Source organism: Culex quinquefasciatus, chromosome 3 (genome assembly GCF_015732765.1).
Source record: "Culex quinquefasciatus strain JHB chromosome 3, VPISU_Cqui_1.0_pri_paternal, whole genome shotgun sequence".
NCBI lineage: Eukaryota > Metazoa > Arthropoda > Insecta > Diptera > Culicidae > Culex > Culex quinquefasciatus.
In genome coordinates, this window is record NC_051863.1 from 128247829 (window position 1) to 128268274 (window position 20446).

Here is a 20446-nt window from a genome sequence, read left to right on the forward strand (position 1 = left end):
CTAAGATTTTCAACAAAACACCAAAAAACTTCGTGCAATTATGACACTCTTCATATGAAATGTTGTTCCGGTCAGATATACTACTTTGCCACAACCTGCAATTGCGACAATATTTCTATGGGATATTTTTTTCAGAGTCGTCTACTGTTTACATTTTTTGTTAGAGCTTTTTTGTATTTTTTAATCCAACTAAAACTTTTTTGGTGCCTTCGGTATGCCCAAAGAAGCCATTTTGCATCATTAGTTTGTCCATGTCAGTCTTTGGCAGCTGTTCATACAAAAATAATGTATGAAAATTCAAAAATTGACTTGACTTTTTTTCAAAATAGTCGCAGTTATTCATTTTTTTAAATTAGTGCCCATGTTTGCCCATTTTTGAAAAAAAATTGAAAAGCTGAGAAAATTCTCTATAATAAAATTTTACGTTTGGCCCTTTTGAAATGTTAGTCTTGATTAAAAAAAATGAAAATATTGTTTTCGAAGAGATCGGAAAATTTCACGAAAGTTTCATATTTTAACATTGTAAATCAGACCATTAGCTGCTGAGATATCGACATCAGAAAATGGTGGGTTGTTTGGGTGAGACTTAGAAAACATCAATTTTCCTGTTTTAAAACCTTTGCATGGCAATATCTCAGCAACTAAGGGTCGTATCAACAAAGTTCAAAAAAGCAAAATGTAGAGAATTTTCTCAGCTTTTCAATAATGTTTTTTTCAAAAGAGGGCAAACAAAATGAATTTAACTTGAGAACGATGCACTTTATCAAAATTTCACTAGAGTACTTTTTGAATGCAAATTTGATTTTACATCGAAAGATGAAGTTGAAAAATTTTTGCGACCAGTATTTCGATTTTTTGAAAAAATCAGTATTGAATCAAAAATTCATAACTTGGTCAAAGATTTTTTGCACAGCCTGGAAATTTCCGAAAAGTTGGCATTTGGTGTCCTTTAAAACATATCAAAAAATAAAAAAATAAAAATAGTGTTTTTTTGCACATCAAATTTTAGAGACAAAAAGTTAAATAAAAAATCATCAAAAAAAAATTTACTTTTAGCGAAACGTCAAAAAAGGACATAAGTTAAGAAAGATCACATCAGACCTCTGCTACGGATCGCTTGTTGAATCAGGATACCTTTTTTAACAAATTTATAGCCTTTAAACGACACTAACTTGAACGATCGAATATTCTCGTGTGGCAAGATACCAACACAACACAGTGACGAAGCCATCAAATTGAAAGTACAAATAGCTCACTTCCAGGGCACTTTGAACAACTTTGAAGTACCTCAACGGGCTCCGAGGTGAAAGTGGTACCTACCTCTACAATCACCGTTGATAACATTGTGTCCCGGGCTGCAACAGGAAACACGCATTTTACAAGCTACTATACATGGTGTAACAGGACCATTAGCTGATTAAGAATAACTTGCTTAGCGCGCGATCGAACCTGATCGCTCTCTCGGTGGTAACACCTGATTATGGGTGTCGTAAATTAATGTTATTAGGCAATCAGGGCACCGCCGCCACTGCATTATTAATGTAGAAATAAAAAGTATGGTGTCGCTCGAAGCTTGCCAGGCGCGCGCGAGCTGTTTTCCAGATAGACATGCACTGATAGTGTATCCCACGAGGGTGTACTTGGCTCTGGGTTGGATGCTGTAGCGTGCCATGTTTTGGTGCAAATTTAATTTATTTAAAATCAATTATCCTGTTTATATACATCAATAACTCGATTAAAAAATGTTGGCAATACAGCTTATACGCTATCTTATAACACAGAATAAAAGATTTATAGAATATTTCAAACCATAAAGCTAAAAATTTTAAAATAAAAACGCAAAATGTCCAACATAAGTGGTTCATCAGAAAAAAAGATCAGCATAATTCAAAACATGTTCTGTATGGATCACAATGTTTTGAACAAGGATCCTCCTACCTCAATGAGACTATTTGTCCAAGTATTGCAACATCTCTTGAGCAGAAGAAGCTCACAAAGAGATACCACTCACCGAAGAGCAGCAGCACCAGTTGTAAAGAGAATGCTCTGCGATATCGAAGGTAGTGTGTCCTATTGATTGTTTACTTTGAAAATGTCATGAAAAAGTTTGAAATAGGGTATATGAGTCATTCCATATCAACTGAGTTCACTTTTGGACTTGACCTTCACCGAAATGGACCAAACTTAGAAAGAATGTCCATCTATCGATAGTTAATAGAACGTTACAGTTTGGTGCCGATTTGACTAAACTAAAGAGCCATTCTAGCTCAAATCAAGAAATTTTTCTGGTACACCCAAAATCCGGTGCCGAGAGAATATCTCTACCATTTATTTTTGAGGGACTTTTCGATTTTTCGAGAGGAAAACGATCACGATGATTTGAAACATTTCATTTTTTTCCGTTACCCAAAAGTTGTTTACCAATACACAAGAGTGCACTTTCGTAACACGCTATAAACGTAACTCTGCATTGTGTATGTGTGAGTGCAATTTTCAATCTACCCGAAAATCGCCATTTTGAACTGAACACCTCGTGCCACTCATGATTCAGTCTGCTGCAGTACAACAAAGAGATTAGAGGTAAGTTTTCGCTGCAATTTTTGGGACATTTTCGCCATCCTGGCTGTTTTTTTTTCGGTGGCAAGCGAACCCTGGGCATGGCACTGCCTCGCCGGATGTTTTTTCGTCGTTTGCCGGAGGTTTTCGTTGTTGGGTCTAGTGTTGGGATATTTTGCGAGATCGTCAAGGCAGCCGCCGCCAGGGAAGTGAAAACTATCTTTTCACTTCCCTGGCGGCGGCTGCTTTGTTCGTTAGATTTGGGTTTGAGCGAATCGGTATCAAAGATTTTGTCTGCGGTGCCGGCTCGCTTCGAACATTCTAATTGAAAACCTCCAACAAATGATTTACAAACCTTCTGCGACACGCTTTGGATTTGATCACCACCGGGAATGACAGCAAAGATGGCCGCCATCTTGGCCGTCTTTCTCCAACGTGAAACAGAGTGGGAAAGAAAAAAAACATTTAATTTTTTTTTATCTATTTCAGATTTGTACACCCGAGGCAACAATCCATGTGTGCTTTCCGCTGATCCGAGTCGCCATACGATCCGCCGATCCTCCGCCATACGACAATCGCCCAAAACCCGACATCCGGCTGCCCATTTGCGTCGACATCCGACGATCAACTTGCTTGGCCCCAAACTGGGCGGATAACCTTGGGATTTTTTACCGGGGCGTGCGGACCTGCGTCGACAAGTAAGGCCATCCGACAACTCACTCGCTCGGCCCCAAAACCAACATCCGGCTGCTCATCCGGGCGGATTTGCTTACGGGGCGTGTGGACCTGCGTCGGCAAGGAGATACGGTATGTTCTGAGAAGCAATTTGTAAACAAGCAGTGCATTTTGCTCAATTGCAATGTCTGCAGGATGCATTGTTTGTTTACAAATTGATTCTGACTGAAATTAACAGCAATTTGTTTGTGTTGTACTCTTTTTTAGATTTCGTGAGGCTCGTCACGACCAACCGCTACGTGCGGACCTGCGTGAACAACAAAGAACATTCGGCGACCTGCTCGTCAACAAGATCCGGCTGCTCGTCAACAAGATCTGGCTGCTCATCCGGGCGGTCTTGCTCACGGGGTGTGTGGACCTGTAAGGTCATTCGACGACCAACTCGCTCGGCCCAAGATCCGGCTACTCGTCAACAAGATCCGGCTGCTCATCCGGGCGAAATCAACCGGCATGGAGCTGGCCATCATCGTGCATCGATGCATCGGTTCTGTCTGGAGACGAGGAATGAATATGCCGATCTTCAGTTCCGGTGCGCTCGACACCGGAAGGAGTTTTCTCCGGTAAGTTTCGATCGCTTTCTCCGGAAAAAAAAATGTGCTGGCGTAATACTACGCCTTCAATTTACTGAACGCTTGACTTATGTGACTTTTTGTTCTCCTTTCTCCCAGATTTTATCATCCGTGGCCATCAATGTGTTGGGGATCTCGAACGAGCCCAAAAAGTCGTCGGTGGACGATCTTCCCCGGACTGGTCGGGCGAGGAGGAAGGAATCAACCGGCATGGAGCTGGCCATCATCGTGCCATCGGTTCGGTCTGGAGACGAGAAATAAACGTACGAACTCAATACGATTAGTTTAGAAGAAACGGTGGCTGGAACGGAACGAAGAGGGAACCGTCCTGAGCCTGATCAACTATAATTCACTGCTTCGCTCTGGAGAAGAAAGAGGAATCGCCCTTAATCAACATTGTTCCTTCGGATCGGGTGCAGGAACTGGTCCATCAGCAGCTTTGTCTATTACGGGTTATTGCAATAAAATTCTTTTGATTTGATTATTATTTAGAAATCGTTTTATTTCCTTGCAAAAGAATAAGAAAAATAAGAAGAAAAACCATCGTTTCTCACTAGCACATGAGCATCTGTTGACGTCCACACCAATACATGCACAAAAACAGGAAAACGCTTTGAAACCAATACATAGAAATAGGCTTGAATGTGTGCGTGTTGGAAGGCTGCTGCGTTTGAAATGTTTCTTGAGAATAACGCTCTCGGCAGTCTCGGGCGTTTTGCTCTCAGTCCGTCCGCAGTAACCTTTTCCTCTCAATCCGTGATCGTTATTCCCTCAATTGCATGCCGAGCTATTTTGGGTGTACTTTTGTACCCGACCCTCTCCGATGCCTATATAAGCCATTCTTGTGTATATCGTTGCTTGTGTGCTATCTTGTGACACGTCTTATCTTTTTTACAGCAGACGTGTCACAAGATAGCACACAAGCGACGATATGAAGCCAATTGAAAATGACATTTAAAAGGTGTACTTTATTTAAATATTTTTGTATTCTTTAAAAAATACTGTATCTCAAAGCCGTTGCATCGTATCAAAAAGTGGTCGAAGACAAACTTTTAGGAAATTGGACGGGCTTTCTGAATAAATACACTGAAAGAAAAATACACGCCTCTTCTATGGGAATTTTCAATTTTAAGGTTTAAAAGTTAAATTCAAAGGTGAAGTCACGATTTTCTTCGTTCAAAATTTTTGAGGAAATTGCCTAAGATGTAACAATAAGACTCACGAAAAATGCAGGATGGCATGTCTCTCCTAAAAAAATACAAAAATCATTTACTAAACTGTTTTTTTAAGTAGTCTAAACGTCAAAATGTTCAAAACCCGATAGTGGGAATCGATTCTCCAGACAATTTTAAATAAAAGTCTCAATATTGACCATTGTTCTAAGTCCAATCCTTGTTAAAATACAGCGGCTTCAAAAATAAAAATATTGAAAAATATTTTTATTCGTGGTTTTTGGCATTTTCTACATTGCAGACTTGATTTTTCAGTCTCGAAAATATGTTTACCGGAGAGCTTGTCTTATTTCCCATATGTTTGTGTTTGAACCCAGCTATTAAAAATGCTTTTTTTGTCACAAAATATTAGATAATTTTTGAACAAAACCTGAAAATAACTATCACTTATCAACATTATAAATTATTTTTCAGCAAATTGAATTGCATATTAAAACAAAATAAGCGAATCGTAACTTTATATAACATAACAACTAGCCAGATTATTTTAGTTGGTGTCTAAGCAAAATGAACGAAGATCGACCATCATGATAGAAAAAATCTAATCAAACCAGACAGCACAAATATACCAGCTCGATAGAAAATGTAAAAATAAATTTAAGATTTTTTTTCTTTATAATTTTTTGTCATTACAAATGTGAAATTAAAAGAATTATGATGGATTTAATTTAAGGAAACAATTGTTTATTGCATAACGATTTGATAGATCAGCCTGTAAAAGCAAAGCAATCCACTTTAACGACCCCCAGGCCTTTTGTGGGCTCTGTTGCAAGTTTCTGCTCATTTCTAGGCGTCCGAAGGTTATGTGTGGTGAGTCACCCAAAACCTCTTTTACGCAAATGGACCGACGTTTTACTTCCCCATCCGATAGAAGGCCAGGAGGATAGGTCGGGAATCGAACCCGCGCCCCACAGCAACTTAGGGATTGGCAGCCGAAGACGCTAACCACCGCGCCACGAGGCCCTGTACGAGGTTTGAATCACATTTTTTTTGTTGAATATAATCAACGCCGATTTTGCGTTGAAACAAACCTTGATTTTCTCAATTCCACAAAAGTCTTTTGTTGTTTTGAAAAAGCTGCTTTAACGTTTAGCGTTGATTCAACAAAAATCATGATTTTCAAATCAACAAAACGTTTTGTTGTTTCAAATATGCCTTATTTTTCTGCTTGTAAATTCAAAATTTTTGTCCCAGCCTCTCTATGGCCAAAACTTAAATGCTTAAATGCATTATTTCAAATCTGATATGATTTTCGAATATTGGCGTACTGAAACCTTCTATAGACCACGGATACGTCACGACTGTCATCCACATACAAAGCGAGTGAAGTCAAAATCGAACCAAGATCGAACCAAGTTTTTGCAGCGAGGTTTTTGAAAAGCACATGAATTGCAAAAATTAAAACTTTTTTTTAATCACCAAGTTTTTTTTTCAAGCGATTTACATTTAATTTCTGATTTGAACTTTAACTAATATTCAAATAACTTGTAGCAATTGTAGTTTTTTTAATCGATTTACATTTAAGCTCAGATTTGAACTATAATATTTAAGGAACTTGTAGCACACGACTATGTCAATGTCACTGTTGTCATTTATTCAGTTTGCTTTCTTTTTTCTATAAATGCGGCTTTGTTGGTGTAATTAAATATAAAAAGGCTTATAAAAAGTTTATTTAACGTTTTAAATAGTTTTGTTAAAACCAATTGAAGCTCTACAATGCAGTGTATAATTGATGGCTGTAATAGTGATGCAATGAATAATCATCTAAATATGTTGATCAAACTCGTGATTGAATTATGTTTAAATGTTAAATTAACTGAGTATTCTAAAAGTGTAATTGAATTTAAACCAACAGTCAGGAAGAATCTTACAAAGCTAATTTTGTTTCAAGGAAACTGAATATATTTAATTTTTAGTTTAATGTTACGTGTTGTTCTAGTACAACTTTGTTTATCGGTCTTATAAATAATAAATAAGGAAATCTGTACGTAATAATTGCCATTTACTTAAATATATAAGCAAGAGATGATTAAAAATTAAAATTAATTAATTTTAAGATGAACATTAATTAATTTTAAGATGAAAATTAATTAATTTGTTTCATATAACCTTTTCAAAAACCCCACGTAAACAACATTGACAGCGCCGCTGGCGGTGACTTCGGGAAAGTGCATAGAGTTATCTAAGCCCGATCTCACGCACACTAGCTTACCATTTGTTTTTGCTGGCGACCACAAATTTTAACCTTAAACTCCATCGTGTACGTACACGCAATACATGCGCACGTAGATAACTCTATGCCTGTCAGATCCCTGGTATAGACGAACCAATGACACACAATTACATATTTTGATAAAGGGAAGTTTGTTCCAAAAGGTTATATTTAATAAATACAATTTTTCAGTTATGCAATTTTAATACTGGTAGTTTACAAAGCACTGTGGAGCTTCTGTGGATCATATCACGCAGAAAAATATTTTGTGGAATCAGCCTGTACGAGGTTTGATTCAACAAAAATTTTGTTGAATATAATCAACGCCGATTTTGCGTTGAAACAAACCTTGATTTTCTCAATTCCACAAAAATCTTTTGTTGTTTTGAAAAAGTTGCTTTGACGTTTAGCGTTGATTCAACAAAAATCTTGATTTTCAAATCAACAAAACGTTTTGTTGTTTCAAATATGCCTTATTTTTCTGCGTGATGGTAAACCCATTCAAAGTTAAACAATATAAGACGATGCATGAAAAATGTATGTTTTGGGTAAAAAAATACATTCCTCAGGCTGCTCAGATTGATTTTCAGTTTTTTGCAAAGGTTTTACCTGGTTTTACATGGAACACAGTAGTGGTTTTTGGATGACCCCTTTTAGAGGGGACAAGGACTTCGCCACCCTGGGCTTTACCTGGTTTTACATGGAACACAGTAGTGGTTTTTGGATGACCCCTTTTAGAGGGGACAAGGACTTCGCCACCCTGGGCTCCTAAGTGTATGAAAGTACGGCACGGAGCGACGGCGCCGAATACCCATATTTACACAAAGAATTTTAGAGCGCCCGCCGCGGGATTCGATCCGGCGACCTCTAGATTGTGGTTCCAGTGCGCGGTCCGATTGATCCACACGGGCGTACTCCACGCATGCATGTTTGAATTTCAGCACAGTTTTCTCAACAAATTCAACAATAGGCTCACTTCCCCTAGCGCAAAGGGACCAACAATCACGCAGCAGCAGCTCCTCCAACATCAACTCAAAGAAAGAAAGAAAGAAACAACACTGCAAAGTTGCACAGCCCCAACCCGAGTCCCCCCTAGCTCAGATTCATTATTAAATTCTCAGATTACGACCCGGCGCGGCTTTAGTCAGACAGAGACTGTCGGTCTGGTCGGTTTAGCTCGCAAGATCGGTGAGCGCGTCAGTTCCATACGCGAGAACTACGAACGCGCGCGCGCGTAAAGTTGCTTTCAGAATCACGCGCGTCTTCCGCGTTTTGCCGGAGTTGGCCGGAGAAAATTGCGGGTTTCGGTGAAGAATTCTTCGAAATTGCTTGCAGTGCATGACCTTTGCATAATTTTCGCGATTTTCGACGAGGCAACTGGCAAGAAGTGCTGCGGTTTGCAATTGAATCGAAGTGAAGAAGTGCCCCTAATTGAGTGCTTATTGCGTTGAAGGAGGTGTTGGTCAATACGACGATCTTGAAAGTGATTCCAGGCCAGGGCCACCGGTTTTAATAATTTAGCGGATCAGCTGCCGAAGAAGTGCGGTTGGGTCGAAAGCGGTTAACGATGGGCAAATTGCAGAATAAAGTGCTCCTTAAGCTAGGGGTGATCGTAGTGATTAGTGCGATTGCTTGTCAAGCATACCAGCAGCAGCATTCCAGTGACAGTGATTACAGTGAAAACGTTAGTCAGCATCCCGCAGCAGTGCATAGGCATCACAAGCATCACAACCAGCACCGGCTCAACTCGGTATCCTTGGGCCACAGAAATTCCTCTCGTTACTCGATAATTAGTGGAGGCAGTGCAGCAGGAAACCATTATCCGCAGCAGCCTCAGCAAACCCACAATTATCACCACAACTCGGCTGCCGCTGGCAACACTGTTGGACACCACCACCAGCAGCAACCCCAGTGGTACCACAGCAGGACGCCCCGTACCCGGGTCAACGATAACGGGGCATTCCGGCCGGGAAGACCCACGGGAGGTTCTGCCCAGGGTCAAGCTGGCAACACTGCCCTGGGGGCGGTGCGACCCGTGAAGCGTATGCTGAAGCACAACAACCATCACAATCACCACCGGAACGTTACGGGGTAAGAGAGAGAAGGGGTCCAAGAGTCTTCTGGGGGATCTTGAGGGTCAGTAGTTGGGGGATTGTTTTGATGCTGTTGTTTGTTGATACATGTAGTGCTCGCGAAAAGGAAGGCCTTGTCAAGCTGGTTTTCCAGCGTAGAGGGGTCTTCATCTTGTTGTCTTACTTTGCAACACAATGGACCATTACCGATCGTTGGTAGCGTAGCGTTTATGTTGCTGGTGATCAGGGTTACTTGATGGACTTAAGGGTTAGTTTTACCGGGCAGACGGCAATAACAAAATTAATAATATTTCAATAACAAATACTGTTAAAATAACAAAAAGTGTTATTATTTTATCCTGAACTTCAGCTTCAAGAAGAAAAAATAATAACAATTTCTGATAAAATAACAAGATTTGATGTTGAAGTAATATTATATTGAAAATGTTTAATAACACGCTAATAAGAATAAAATGTTTTAAATTTCAACAAATCTTCTAATAACAAGATTTGATATTCGTTTGGTATTCTGAGTTAGAAATAAAATTACCATAAATCGCACTAATGGAAAAGTTTTAAGTGTCCATAACACAATCTGTTATATTTTTTCTATTTTAAAATATGTTTAGATCTTTGGGATAATTTTGTCCAATTTCGTCGTGGTCATTATTTGGGCCATGAAATGGGGTCCTTAAACTAAAACTATTTTAAAAAGTTGAAATTTGAGAGTTGTTTTTTAAATTATTTATTACACCCCTAAGGGATTTTCTTTGAAATGGCTAGATCTATGGGATAATTTTGACCAATTTCGTCGGGGTCATTAATTTGACCATGAAGTAGGATCCTTATGCTACAGTTATTCTAAAAAGTTGAAATGTTGATAGTTGATTTTTTTTAAATTATTTGATATACCCCCTAAGGGACTTTGCTAAAATTGGCTAGAACTATGGGAAAGTTTTGACCAATTTCGTGGGGGTCATTAATTTGACCATGAAATGGGGTTCTTAAGCTAACATTTTTCTAAAAAGTTGAAATTTTGATAATTGTTTTTTTTTTAATTATTTGGACTTGACTAAAATTGGCTAGAACTATGGAAATTTTTTGACCAATTTCATCGGGGTAATTTATTTGACCATGAAATAGGTCCTTTAGATGACTTTTGAAAGTTGTTTTTTTAACAAAAACTGTTAATATTTTCACAGAGCCAGTATCTTCAAAGTATAGATTCAAAGTCGCTTGAAGGTACCCGACTCTACAGCCCTGACTAGTACAGAGGAATTATGGCAACTGCAGGTTTATTTGCAAATTGCAAAAAAACAAACAATACCTTTTTATTATGGAGACAAACCAGATCAATAACATTTTTTGTTATTATGCTGCTCCACCTCCCGGGCATACGGTAATAACAAAATTCATGCCATTTAAATAACAAATACTGTTAAAATAACAGAAAATATTATAGAATCTTTTTGAAAAGTCCAGTTCTGCATAAGAGTATGATAACAGTTTCTATTATCATAACAAAATTTGTTATTGGGCTGATATTGGTTGAAGCCAAAACAACTCTAACTGTTATAAGGATGATCGGATTAGTTGTTAAAATAACCCAACCCGGGCGGAAAGTGAGTTGGTTGCGACAACTTCGAACTATCTTGGCTTGTTTATTTGCATCTTGTTGTAAACTCCACGAGTTATGACGACTTTTGAAACCGACTGCGTATCATGGAAAGTATATTCCATGATCATACTGCATTATCTACAGTTGATATTGAGCTGTTAGTGGTAGTTTTTTTAGACTTAGCAAAAAATTCGAAAATTAAATTTTTTTCAAAAATTTTACCCGAACATCATGAAATGATTATTTTGACTTTGTTTCAAATTTATGCTGGACTTAGCAAAATTTGCAGTCACTGACCGAAGTTTCAATTTCCGATACCTAGAATAATTTTCATGAGCTGATATTTTAAAGTTTGATTTTATTTATGCTGGACTTTGAAATTTTTGCGTATATTTTTTAATTCTTTACTTTTTACAGAAAAAGCATTTTTTTGAGACTTAGAAAATTTTCGGGAGTTTGGAAACATGATAAATTATTTTGATATTTATTTTTGCTTTGTACCAAAATTTCGGAAAAATCGACGAAATTACAGGAAATTTTTGTCCGATTTTTACAAAAACATCAGTTTGTTCCTAAAATAATGTCCCTAACAAAACTTCTTCATTGAAATTTTGAAATTCGAAAGTTGGTTTTTAATAATTATTGATATACCCCCTACAAAAATCGTTCCGGCACTTAGAAAATTTACGGGATCCGTATCACGACAAGATTTTCGGTAGAATTTATTTGATTTTTTGGACTTAGCAAAATTTTGGCTTTTAGCCAGTAAAATTTCGGAAAAATTGTCGAAATTACAGGAAATTTTCGTCCAATTTTTACAAAAACATCAGTTTGTTCCTAAAATAATGTCCCTAAGAAAACGTCTTCATTGAAATTTTGAAATTCGAAAGTTGGTTTTTAATAATTACTCTCCAAGGACAAGGGTCCAGGCCACTGAGTCGTGAGCAGATGGAGGGGTGGTGCATGATGGGAGGAAGAGCGGTGACCGCGGTGACAGCACAAGCTGGTTGCTTCTTTGTGCATTTAGTGCATTTGTGTGAAGTGCAGATGGATTCTGCTGCTGCTTCATTTTTCGCGAGTGTTTCTGACAGACGTCATTTGAACTTTGAAGTGTAGTTTTTAAAAGGGTCAAATCGACACATGCAGACTTTTGATATAACCTGCAGATTTTATTTAAATTAATTTGAGAGATGTTTACGAGGACGCCATGGACTTTTTACAAACATTGGGTGAGCTCTTGTTATGTCGAGCTTGGGTTTGTGCGTGGTGGGTAGGGGAAAGAGGATGGGGGTTGTGAGCGTTAAAACTTGTGCAGTGGATTTGTTCGTGCCCTGCAGAAAAAATATTGTGAAATAGATTGTTAAATACCAGAGCAGTGAGGCCGACGACAAACGGATTTGTGGTCGGGTTGCACCCAATGTTGATGCTGCGGCGGCGGATGTAGAACGGCTAGCAGTCCCCAGTCTTCAAGACCCCGGTGAGCTCGTACCTTGATGACATCTAAAGCCTTTGTGTGTGTGTGTGTGTGTGTGTGTGTGTGTGTGTGTGTGTGTGTGTGTGTGTGTGTGTGTGTGTGTGTGTGTGTGTGTGTGTGTGTGTGTGTGTGTGTGTGTGTGTGTGTGTGTGTGTGTGTGTGTGTGTGTGTGTGTGTGTGTGTGTGTGTGTGTGTGTGTGTGTGTGTGTGTGTGTGTGTGTGTGTGTGTGTGTGTGTGTGTGTATGAGAGTGTGAATGAGTTTATTTGTTCAGCACAATAAATATTGAAAACCGCGTAAAATCTAAAGAATCGGTCGATAAATCCAAATCAAATCTCATTGAAAATAATCGTTATAGGGTCATTATTTAATAATTCTTGATCATTTTGCTGTCGTTTCGCTAGTTTGTAATGTGTTAAATTTTAACGGTGAAACACTCATTTCTAAAGAGTCATTTAGCGAAAGACACGCTGACATTTAGGATAGACCATTAGCGCGCGCTTTTGATTTTTTTGATTCGATTGTAATATTTGATATTTTATTTTTCAGTCCTTCCTTTATCATCGTTGATTGGAAGGCACGCCGCCGGTTTAGTTCGTTTAAGTTATTGTTTTAATTTCATTGCAATCGGTTACGTGGTGACCCGTTTTCTTTTCGTTTATATTCGTTGATAGTAATAATTTATTCCAGCTGGCAGTTTTAGTATTAACTCATCAAACTATTGATTTTATAAAGAGTAAAGCGTCTTTTTTTACTATTTTTGAAATTTGCTCGCGTTATCTAAATTGTACAAACAGTAAAAATATACTGAAAAGTCCAGCCCATAGCAATACTGCTCGGTTGGCACGCGTTCGATTAAAACACTTTTTAAATAATCAATTATTTATCTTTCCGCAGCCGGCTGCCTAAGATTTCAAATTTTCAACCGATAAACAAAATGCTCATGGTCACATCACTGCCACTCGTGAATCCTGACCTCATACCCATCTACTAACCCCCTCAAAACTCATGTGATACTTTGTCGGAGAAGCAGTCGATTGGGCGGTCTCTATCACTCAAGTATCGGACTAACATTCCCATCCACTTCCCCGTGACTCTACCACTGGTCGTGACCGGCGCCGGTATTGATCAGCATGATAGGGGCCTTTGAGAAGTTGCGAAGCGAGGAAAGATAGCGCCCACTCATCTTCCACGGCTCGTGGATGTAACTTCTGGAGGTCCTGGTCAATAACGGAGTAGCAACTGCGGGTGGGCACCTATGCTATGCTATGCTATGCTAATTCGAAAGTTGGTTTTTAATAATTATTGATATACCCCTACAAAAATCGTTCCGGCACTTAGAAAATTTACGGGATCCGTATCACGACAAGATTTTCGGTAGAATTTATTTGATTTTTTGGACTTAGCAAAATTTTGGCTTTTAGCCAGTAAAATTTCGGAAAAATCGTCGAAATTACAGGAAATTTTTGTCCGATTTTTACAAAAACATCAGTTTGTTCCTAAAATAATGTCCCTAACAAAACGTCTTCATTGAAATTTTGAAATTCGAAAGTTGGTTTTTAATAATTATTGATATACCCCCTACAAAAATCGTACGGGATCCGTATCACGATAAGATTTTTGGTAGATTTTTTTAGATTTTCAGGACATTGCGAAATTTTTGCTCACAGCCAGTTGAATATTTTTCAACATTTTGAAAAATTATTTTGATAAGAAACATTACCACCCGGGCAGAAAGTCGCATCATGGGACGAACAAAAAAATAACTTGAGTTGTTTTTGATATCATGGCATGTTTGATATTTGTTCCAAAAACTCTTAAAATGCGCGCCGAAATCTATGTTCCTTTCTATGTTTGTAGACCTTTTATCATCAGTTGATAAATTTTCATTTTCTCATGATATTACCGGACTTAGAAAAAAATCGAAAGCCGAATTATTTTGAAACTTAGAAAAAAAAATTGACCTCTATATCATGAGATGATATTATTTTGTTTTATCATGTTTTCACTGGACTTAGCAAAATTTCGAAAGCCATATTATTTTGGGACTTAGAAAAAATTTCGAAATCTTTATCATGAGATGATATTATTTTGTTTTATCTTGTTTTTGCTGGACTTAGCAGAATTTCGAAAGCCAAATTATTTTGGGACTTAGAAAAAAATTCGACCTCTTTATCATGAGATGATATTTTCTAGTTTTATCTTGTTTTTGTTGGACTTAGCAAAATTTTCACTCCTCGACAAAATTTCACTTTTCCTACACTTAGAATATTTTTGAAAACCCGGGATTATGAGATGATTTACAAGAATAAATTTTTTTTCAAGCCGGACTTAGCTAAAATAGCAGTTTTGTTAATGGACATTTTTATTGACTTTTTTCCACTTTAATTTACTTTAAATACACTAGTTAAACTAATCACATTAAAAAGTATTTTACCGCATATAAAATTTCATCGCAAAGCGCAAAAATGAGCCCACGCGCTCGCTCACTCTTTTTTTTCTCTCTTCTTTCGTTCATGCTCGCACGCAACGCGCGCGGCTTGTCGTGACAGGAATCGGCAATCGGCAGACAGACAGCTTTTGCGTTCGTGGCGGGCTGGTTTGTTTACGTTTTCGCGCAGTAGTTTTCCACGGATAAATTGTAGTCCGCGAATCGCCGCGGGTTGTGAGTACGTTCTGTGGCCGAGGGAGTGTGTGTTCGTCCGTTCCGTGGCGTTCGGGAGCCGTGATATGTTGTGTTTAAGTGATTGTTTGTGTTTTTGTGGCTGGGGGGCGAAGACAAAGTTTCGCTCCGTGTTGACGGGTGCAAGGAAAGTTTCCAAGCCGCTGCACCAGAAAAGTAATTCCCCTTGCCCAAGATGCTGCTGTGGATTAACGTGGAAAGGATTTTGGCGGATTCGCCAGGACAAGGGACAAGGGTTTGTTTACGTTTTTGGTGCAGTCGTTTTCCACTGATTAACAACAGCCCGCGAATCGCCGCGGGTTGTAAGTGCGTATTTTGGCCGTAGGAATGTGCGTTCGTTGGTGTCGTTTTATGTGAGATTTGCGAAATGTTGTTATTTATGTGAAAGTTGATGTTTTGGTGGCTCGTTGGAGAAGAAAAAGTTACGTTAGCGGATGCATGACAAAGCCGCAGTTCGCAGAATCGAAATCCTCCTGCCTGCATGTCGCTGGTCATCCTCCTCCTCCTCCAGCAGATGCTATCAAGACGCGGATCAACGTCGGAATGATTTTGGCGAATTTGACAGTTCTCGGTGGAGGAAAACAGCAGTTTCGATTTGTTTTGGTTTTTGTCGTCGTGTCATCAGAATCGCGATTTGTGGAGGAACCGTTTTTGGTCCGTGTGTTTTCGCGAGTGTGCGTGTGATTGTTTACGTTTCTGAACCTTCCTCTTGTGATTCCGGAGGAGATGATTAAATTGTGTGGCTCGCAAGCAGTTTCACGGAGGAAGATGAGTCCACCTGAAGTGGCTACATATGTTGGTTCTACTAGTCAACCGACAAATATTTTTCGACGATTTTTAAAACTCAGATAAGTATTGCTTGTTTTCTTTTTCTTTGTTTACTATTGAATTTTTAATTATTCCATAAATTTTGTTTGAGAATTGATGCTTTGTGTTTTATTTTCTCTTACAGATCTACTAACGGGCATTTTCTGGACATTCGGCTTCTAGAATTTTGTTTACTTTGACCAATCAGCTGCAAAAATGGATTGTGCTGCAATCATATGCTCTCTGGATGGATTGGATGAGTATGTACGAGAATTATTATTTCAAAGTGAACCTATCACTTCAGTTTAGAAATTCTTTCAAACATTTCAATGTTTGTTTAGCAAAGTTCAGTTTTTCATTTTGTTATTTATGCTGATTTTGAATACACATTATTGACTTTTGACAGATTTATATAAAATTCTGAAAATAAATTATTTATTGATAAGGATTGCATATATTTTTTTTATTCTTTCCTTTAAAGACCATATTTTTGTTTATTTTTTTTTGTTTGGGAATTTTATAAATTTAAATGTTTGTATAAGACCGAGCCACGTTGCCCAGTTGTAACGCTTCCGCCTTGACAATATTTACAAATTTCTACACTTTCAAATAGGTTTGCTAGAATTTCAGGAAAATTTTCAGCGGCCAATGCAAATAAATTAGTGCATTATTGATTTGTTTAGTTCAATTGTACAGATTTTCGAAGCTTTTTCTTTGACTTGGCTTTACAAAAAGTTTGATTTGTTTTAATATTGTTAGAAGTATGCAATTTTGGATGTAATTTTTTGTTGCCCCCTGATTTTTCGGGCAAACTTCGAAGGGAGGAGTGACAAAACTTTAAATAAAATTTGTACCAGCCTTACTTATTCACACTAAACTTTGAATTAATTCGAATTATACGGCAAATGATACAGTCATTCCACATATTCGGAACACTTTTGTGATAATTTGTCAAAAGCATGCCAAATGCATCTTTTCTGTGTACCCTACTATTTTTAGGACCTTTATTTGAACATTCTTTTGCTATTTCATTAATATATGCAGTACTTTTAAAACAAAAACTGCATTTCGAGACTATTTTAGTCAGAGCAGCAAAACGCTGCTTCCAAATTGCCTGTTCCATAATTGTGGGATGTTATTGTGCCTCCCACAATTGTGGAACACCTGAATTTAACTGATATTTTCACAAAAAAAGTTAGCAGACCATTCATAAAACATTACTAAGCATGAGTTTTACTGGTTTCCGAATGTGAAGTCATTATTTTTATAAAAATATGTACCCCTGGAGCGATAAAAAAGATTGTTTACATCGTTAGAAAAAAGTGTTCCGAATTTGTAGATTTCAAGGGTCGATGTTTTTCTTCAAAAACTTGATATAAAACGATAAAATTTGCAGTTGTTCGATACAGCATTCGAAAAATCGCAAAAACAGCTGTCAAATGAAGGTAAAAGCGAATCATTATGTTCAATTATCGATTTTCTATGATTTTTTGAATATTGGTCGATCTGTAAACTGTTCCTAATATGAGGGATGACTGTATACAAATATTTAAAAAAAATTAAGATTGTCATTATGTTTAGTCTTCCAGCAGATTGTTTGCTATAGTTTTTTAATTTCAGGCTTATTTAATGAAAATAAATTTTACTAGAAAATCACATCACATTATATTGTTTTATTAAAATACAATTGAAAAACAGTCTATATAAAACTTATATTTTCTTACTGTGTATTACGCTTTCTAAAGCAACCAAATTATTACAGAAAAAAATATCTGGAAACATCACAACTTGTTATAATACTTTTATGTTTTTGAATGATATTTTTCGCCCCACATTTTTACAGGAAAAAAATGAACTGGTCGGGATAATTTTATGTTTATGGATGATATTTTTCCGCACCATAGCATGATAATTTGAAGTTTCCAACACGAACTTAAGTTGATAATTTTTTGATATGCGTAGAGTAAATTATGTTCGCGTTTATGTTTGATTAACTCTTAACTGGAAGTTAACAGGTACTTGACATGTTTGTGTTTTTGCGAACATGACAAGTTTGCAGGAAGATGTAACTTTCTGCCCGGGCAGGCTTTTTGGAATTTTACTGTTGATTTTTGGACTTATGCAATTTTAGGAATATTTTCATAAACTGTTATTTTTAATTTAAAAAAAATTGAATATAGAGACTTTGGATTTTTTGTGATTTGGAAAATTATTATAACATTTTGGCAATTCAACGCTTTCTCCACAATTTTTTAATGAGTTTTTAAAGTAAAATAATTTTTCAACTTTGAAAAATCTTGTTTTGATGTAAGTGCGTATATTCCTGCAATATTACTCATATTTGTGAAGAGGAAGAAGGGGGAGGGGGTCTGAATTGTGGCGGGGTGCATTAAAAACCAATAAAATTATTTTGGGATCAAAATCTACTTTATGAACTTGATATGATTTTGGAAGATTTCAGTTGTTTGCTACTATAAACTCAACTTGATGTGGCATTGTTGGTCAAATAAACTCAACAAGATTTTCCGCAGATACGCCTCGAACAATTTATGTTCGTGGCCATGTTCGGTTATCTCTTAACCATACCCTGGGGTGAACTTGACTTGTTCGTGTTTTTACGAACATGGGTAGATTTTTCCAAGATGCAACTTTCTGCCCGGGAAGCAGACGGTTATAACTTGGGAATAACATTTTTTGATATTTGAAAACACTAGGTCAATAATATTTTATGTTATTTATAACATGATTTGTTATTCCCCGTTATGAATTGTTTGTTATTGGATCGTTATTGTAATAACAGACTAATAACATTTTTAGTTATTCTTCGAACAAATCTTTGTTACCCGAGCAGACGGAAATAACTTGGGAACAGTTTTTGATATTGTGAGAAGATCGAAATATGTTATTGGGATGATCGGATTAGTTGTTAAAATAAAAAAATCAATAACAAAGATTTGTTCGAAGAATAACTTATACTGTTATTATGTTGTTATTGCAATAACAAACCAATAACACAATAGGAATCATGAAGGAATAACAAGAGTTGTTATTTTGTGCGGAGAGGTGGGGCAGCATAATAACAAAAAATGTTATTGAACTGGTATGTCTCCATAACAAAAAAAAAGTTATTGTTTTGGTTTATACCCGAAAAATACCCGACTTCACAGATTCCGACTCCAAGTAAAAGTTGCTGAAAATTTGCAGAATGCGATGCCGTCTGCGAGGTCTCACTCCAGCTCGAACTTCAACGTCAGCTCCGACTTCCTGGATCTGTGAAAATAATAACAGTTTTTGTTATTCACTCTTCAAAAATTCTCAATAAAAAAAATCAATTCCGTTAGGGAATATAACAAAATTTAAAAAAATGAACTCTCAAAAGTTAATTTTATCGGATTAATTTAAGCTTGAAACCCCATTTCATTTCATGGTAAAATAAATGATCCCGATGAAATTGGTCAAAATTATTTCATAGTTCTAGCAAATTTTAGTTAAGTCCCTTGAGGGGTATATCAAATAATTAAAAAAAAATCAACTTTCAAAATTTCAACTTTTTAGAATAATTTTAGCTTAAGGACCCCATTTCATGGCCAAAATAATGACCCCGACGAAATTGGTCAAAATTATCCCATAGTTCTAGCCAATTTTAGCAAAGTCCCTTAGGAGATATATCAAATAATTAAAAAAATCAACATTCAAAATTTCAACTTTTTAGAATAATTTTAGTTTAAGGACCCCATTTCATGGCCAAAATAATGACCCCGACGAAATTGGTCAAAATTATCCCATAGTTCTAACCATTTTAAACAAAGTTCTTTAGGGGTTATATCAAATAATTAAAAAAATCAACTTTCAAAATTTCAACTTTGTAGAATAATTTTAGCTTAAGCCATGGCCAAAATAATGACCCTGACGAAATTGGTCAAAATTACCCCTTGGTCTAGCCAATTTTAGCAAAGTCCCTTAGGGGGTATATCAAATAATTAAAAAAAAAAATCAACTTCCAAAATTTCAACTTTTTAGAATAATTTTAGCTTAAGGACCCCATTTCAAGGCCAAAATAATGACCCCAACGAAATTTGACAAAATTATCCCAAAGATCTAAACATATTTAACAAAAGAAAAAAAATAACAGATTGTGTTATGGACACTTAGAAACTTTTCCATTTGTGCGATTTATGATAATTTTATTTCTAAGTCAGTATACCGAACGAATAACAAATTTTGTTATCAGGAGAGTTTTTGAAATGTATAACATTTCCTCTTATTAGCGTGTTATTAAACATTTTCAATATAATATCACTTCAATACCAAATTTTGTTATTTTATCAGAAACTGTTATAATTTTTTTTTCTTGAAGTTGAACTTCAGGATAAAATAATAACACTGTTTGTTATTTTAACAGGATTTGTTATTGAAATATTATTAATTTTGTTATTACCGTCTGTCCGGGTATTGGGTAATTCTCCGCCAACTCACACAGCAGTTGCCC

The 20446-nt window shown here is 36.8% G+C and overlaps 1 protein-coding gene across 1 annotated transcript in view; it reads left to right on the forward strand.

Moving 5' to 3' along the window:
• Positions 1-8455: 8455 nt before the first annotated feature.
• Positions 8456-20446, forward strand: part of LOC6053219 — a 54758-nt gene continuing 42767 nt past the window's right edge. The window contains exon 1 of the mRNA XM_038265535.1: positions 8456-9395. Coding sequence (XP_038121463.1) covers positions 8872-9395 — 524 coding nt within the window. The 5' untranslated portion in view covers positions 8456-8871. The remainder of the gene's footprint in view (positions 9396-20446) is intronic.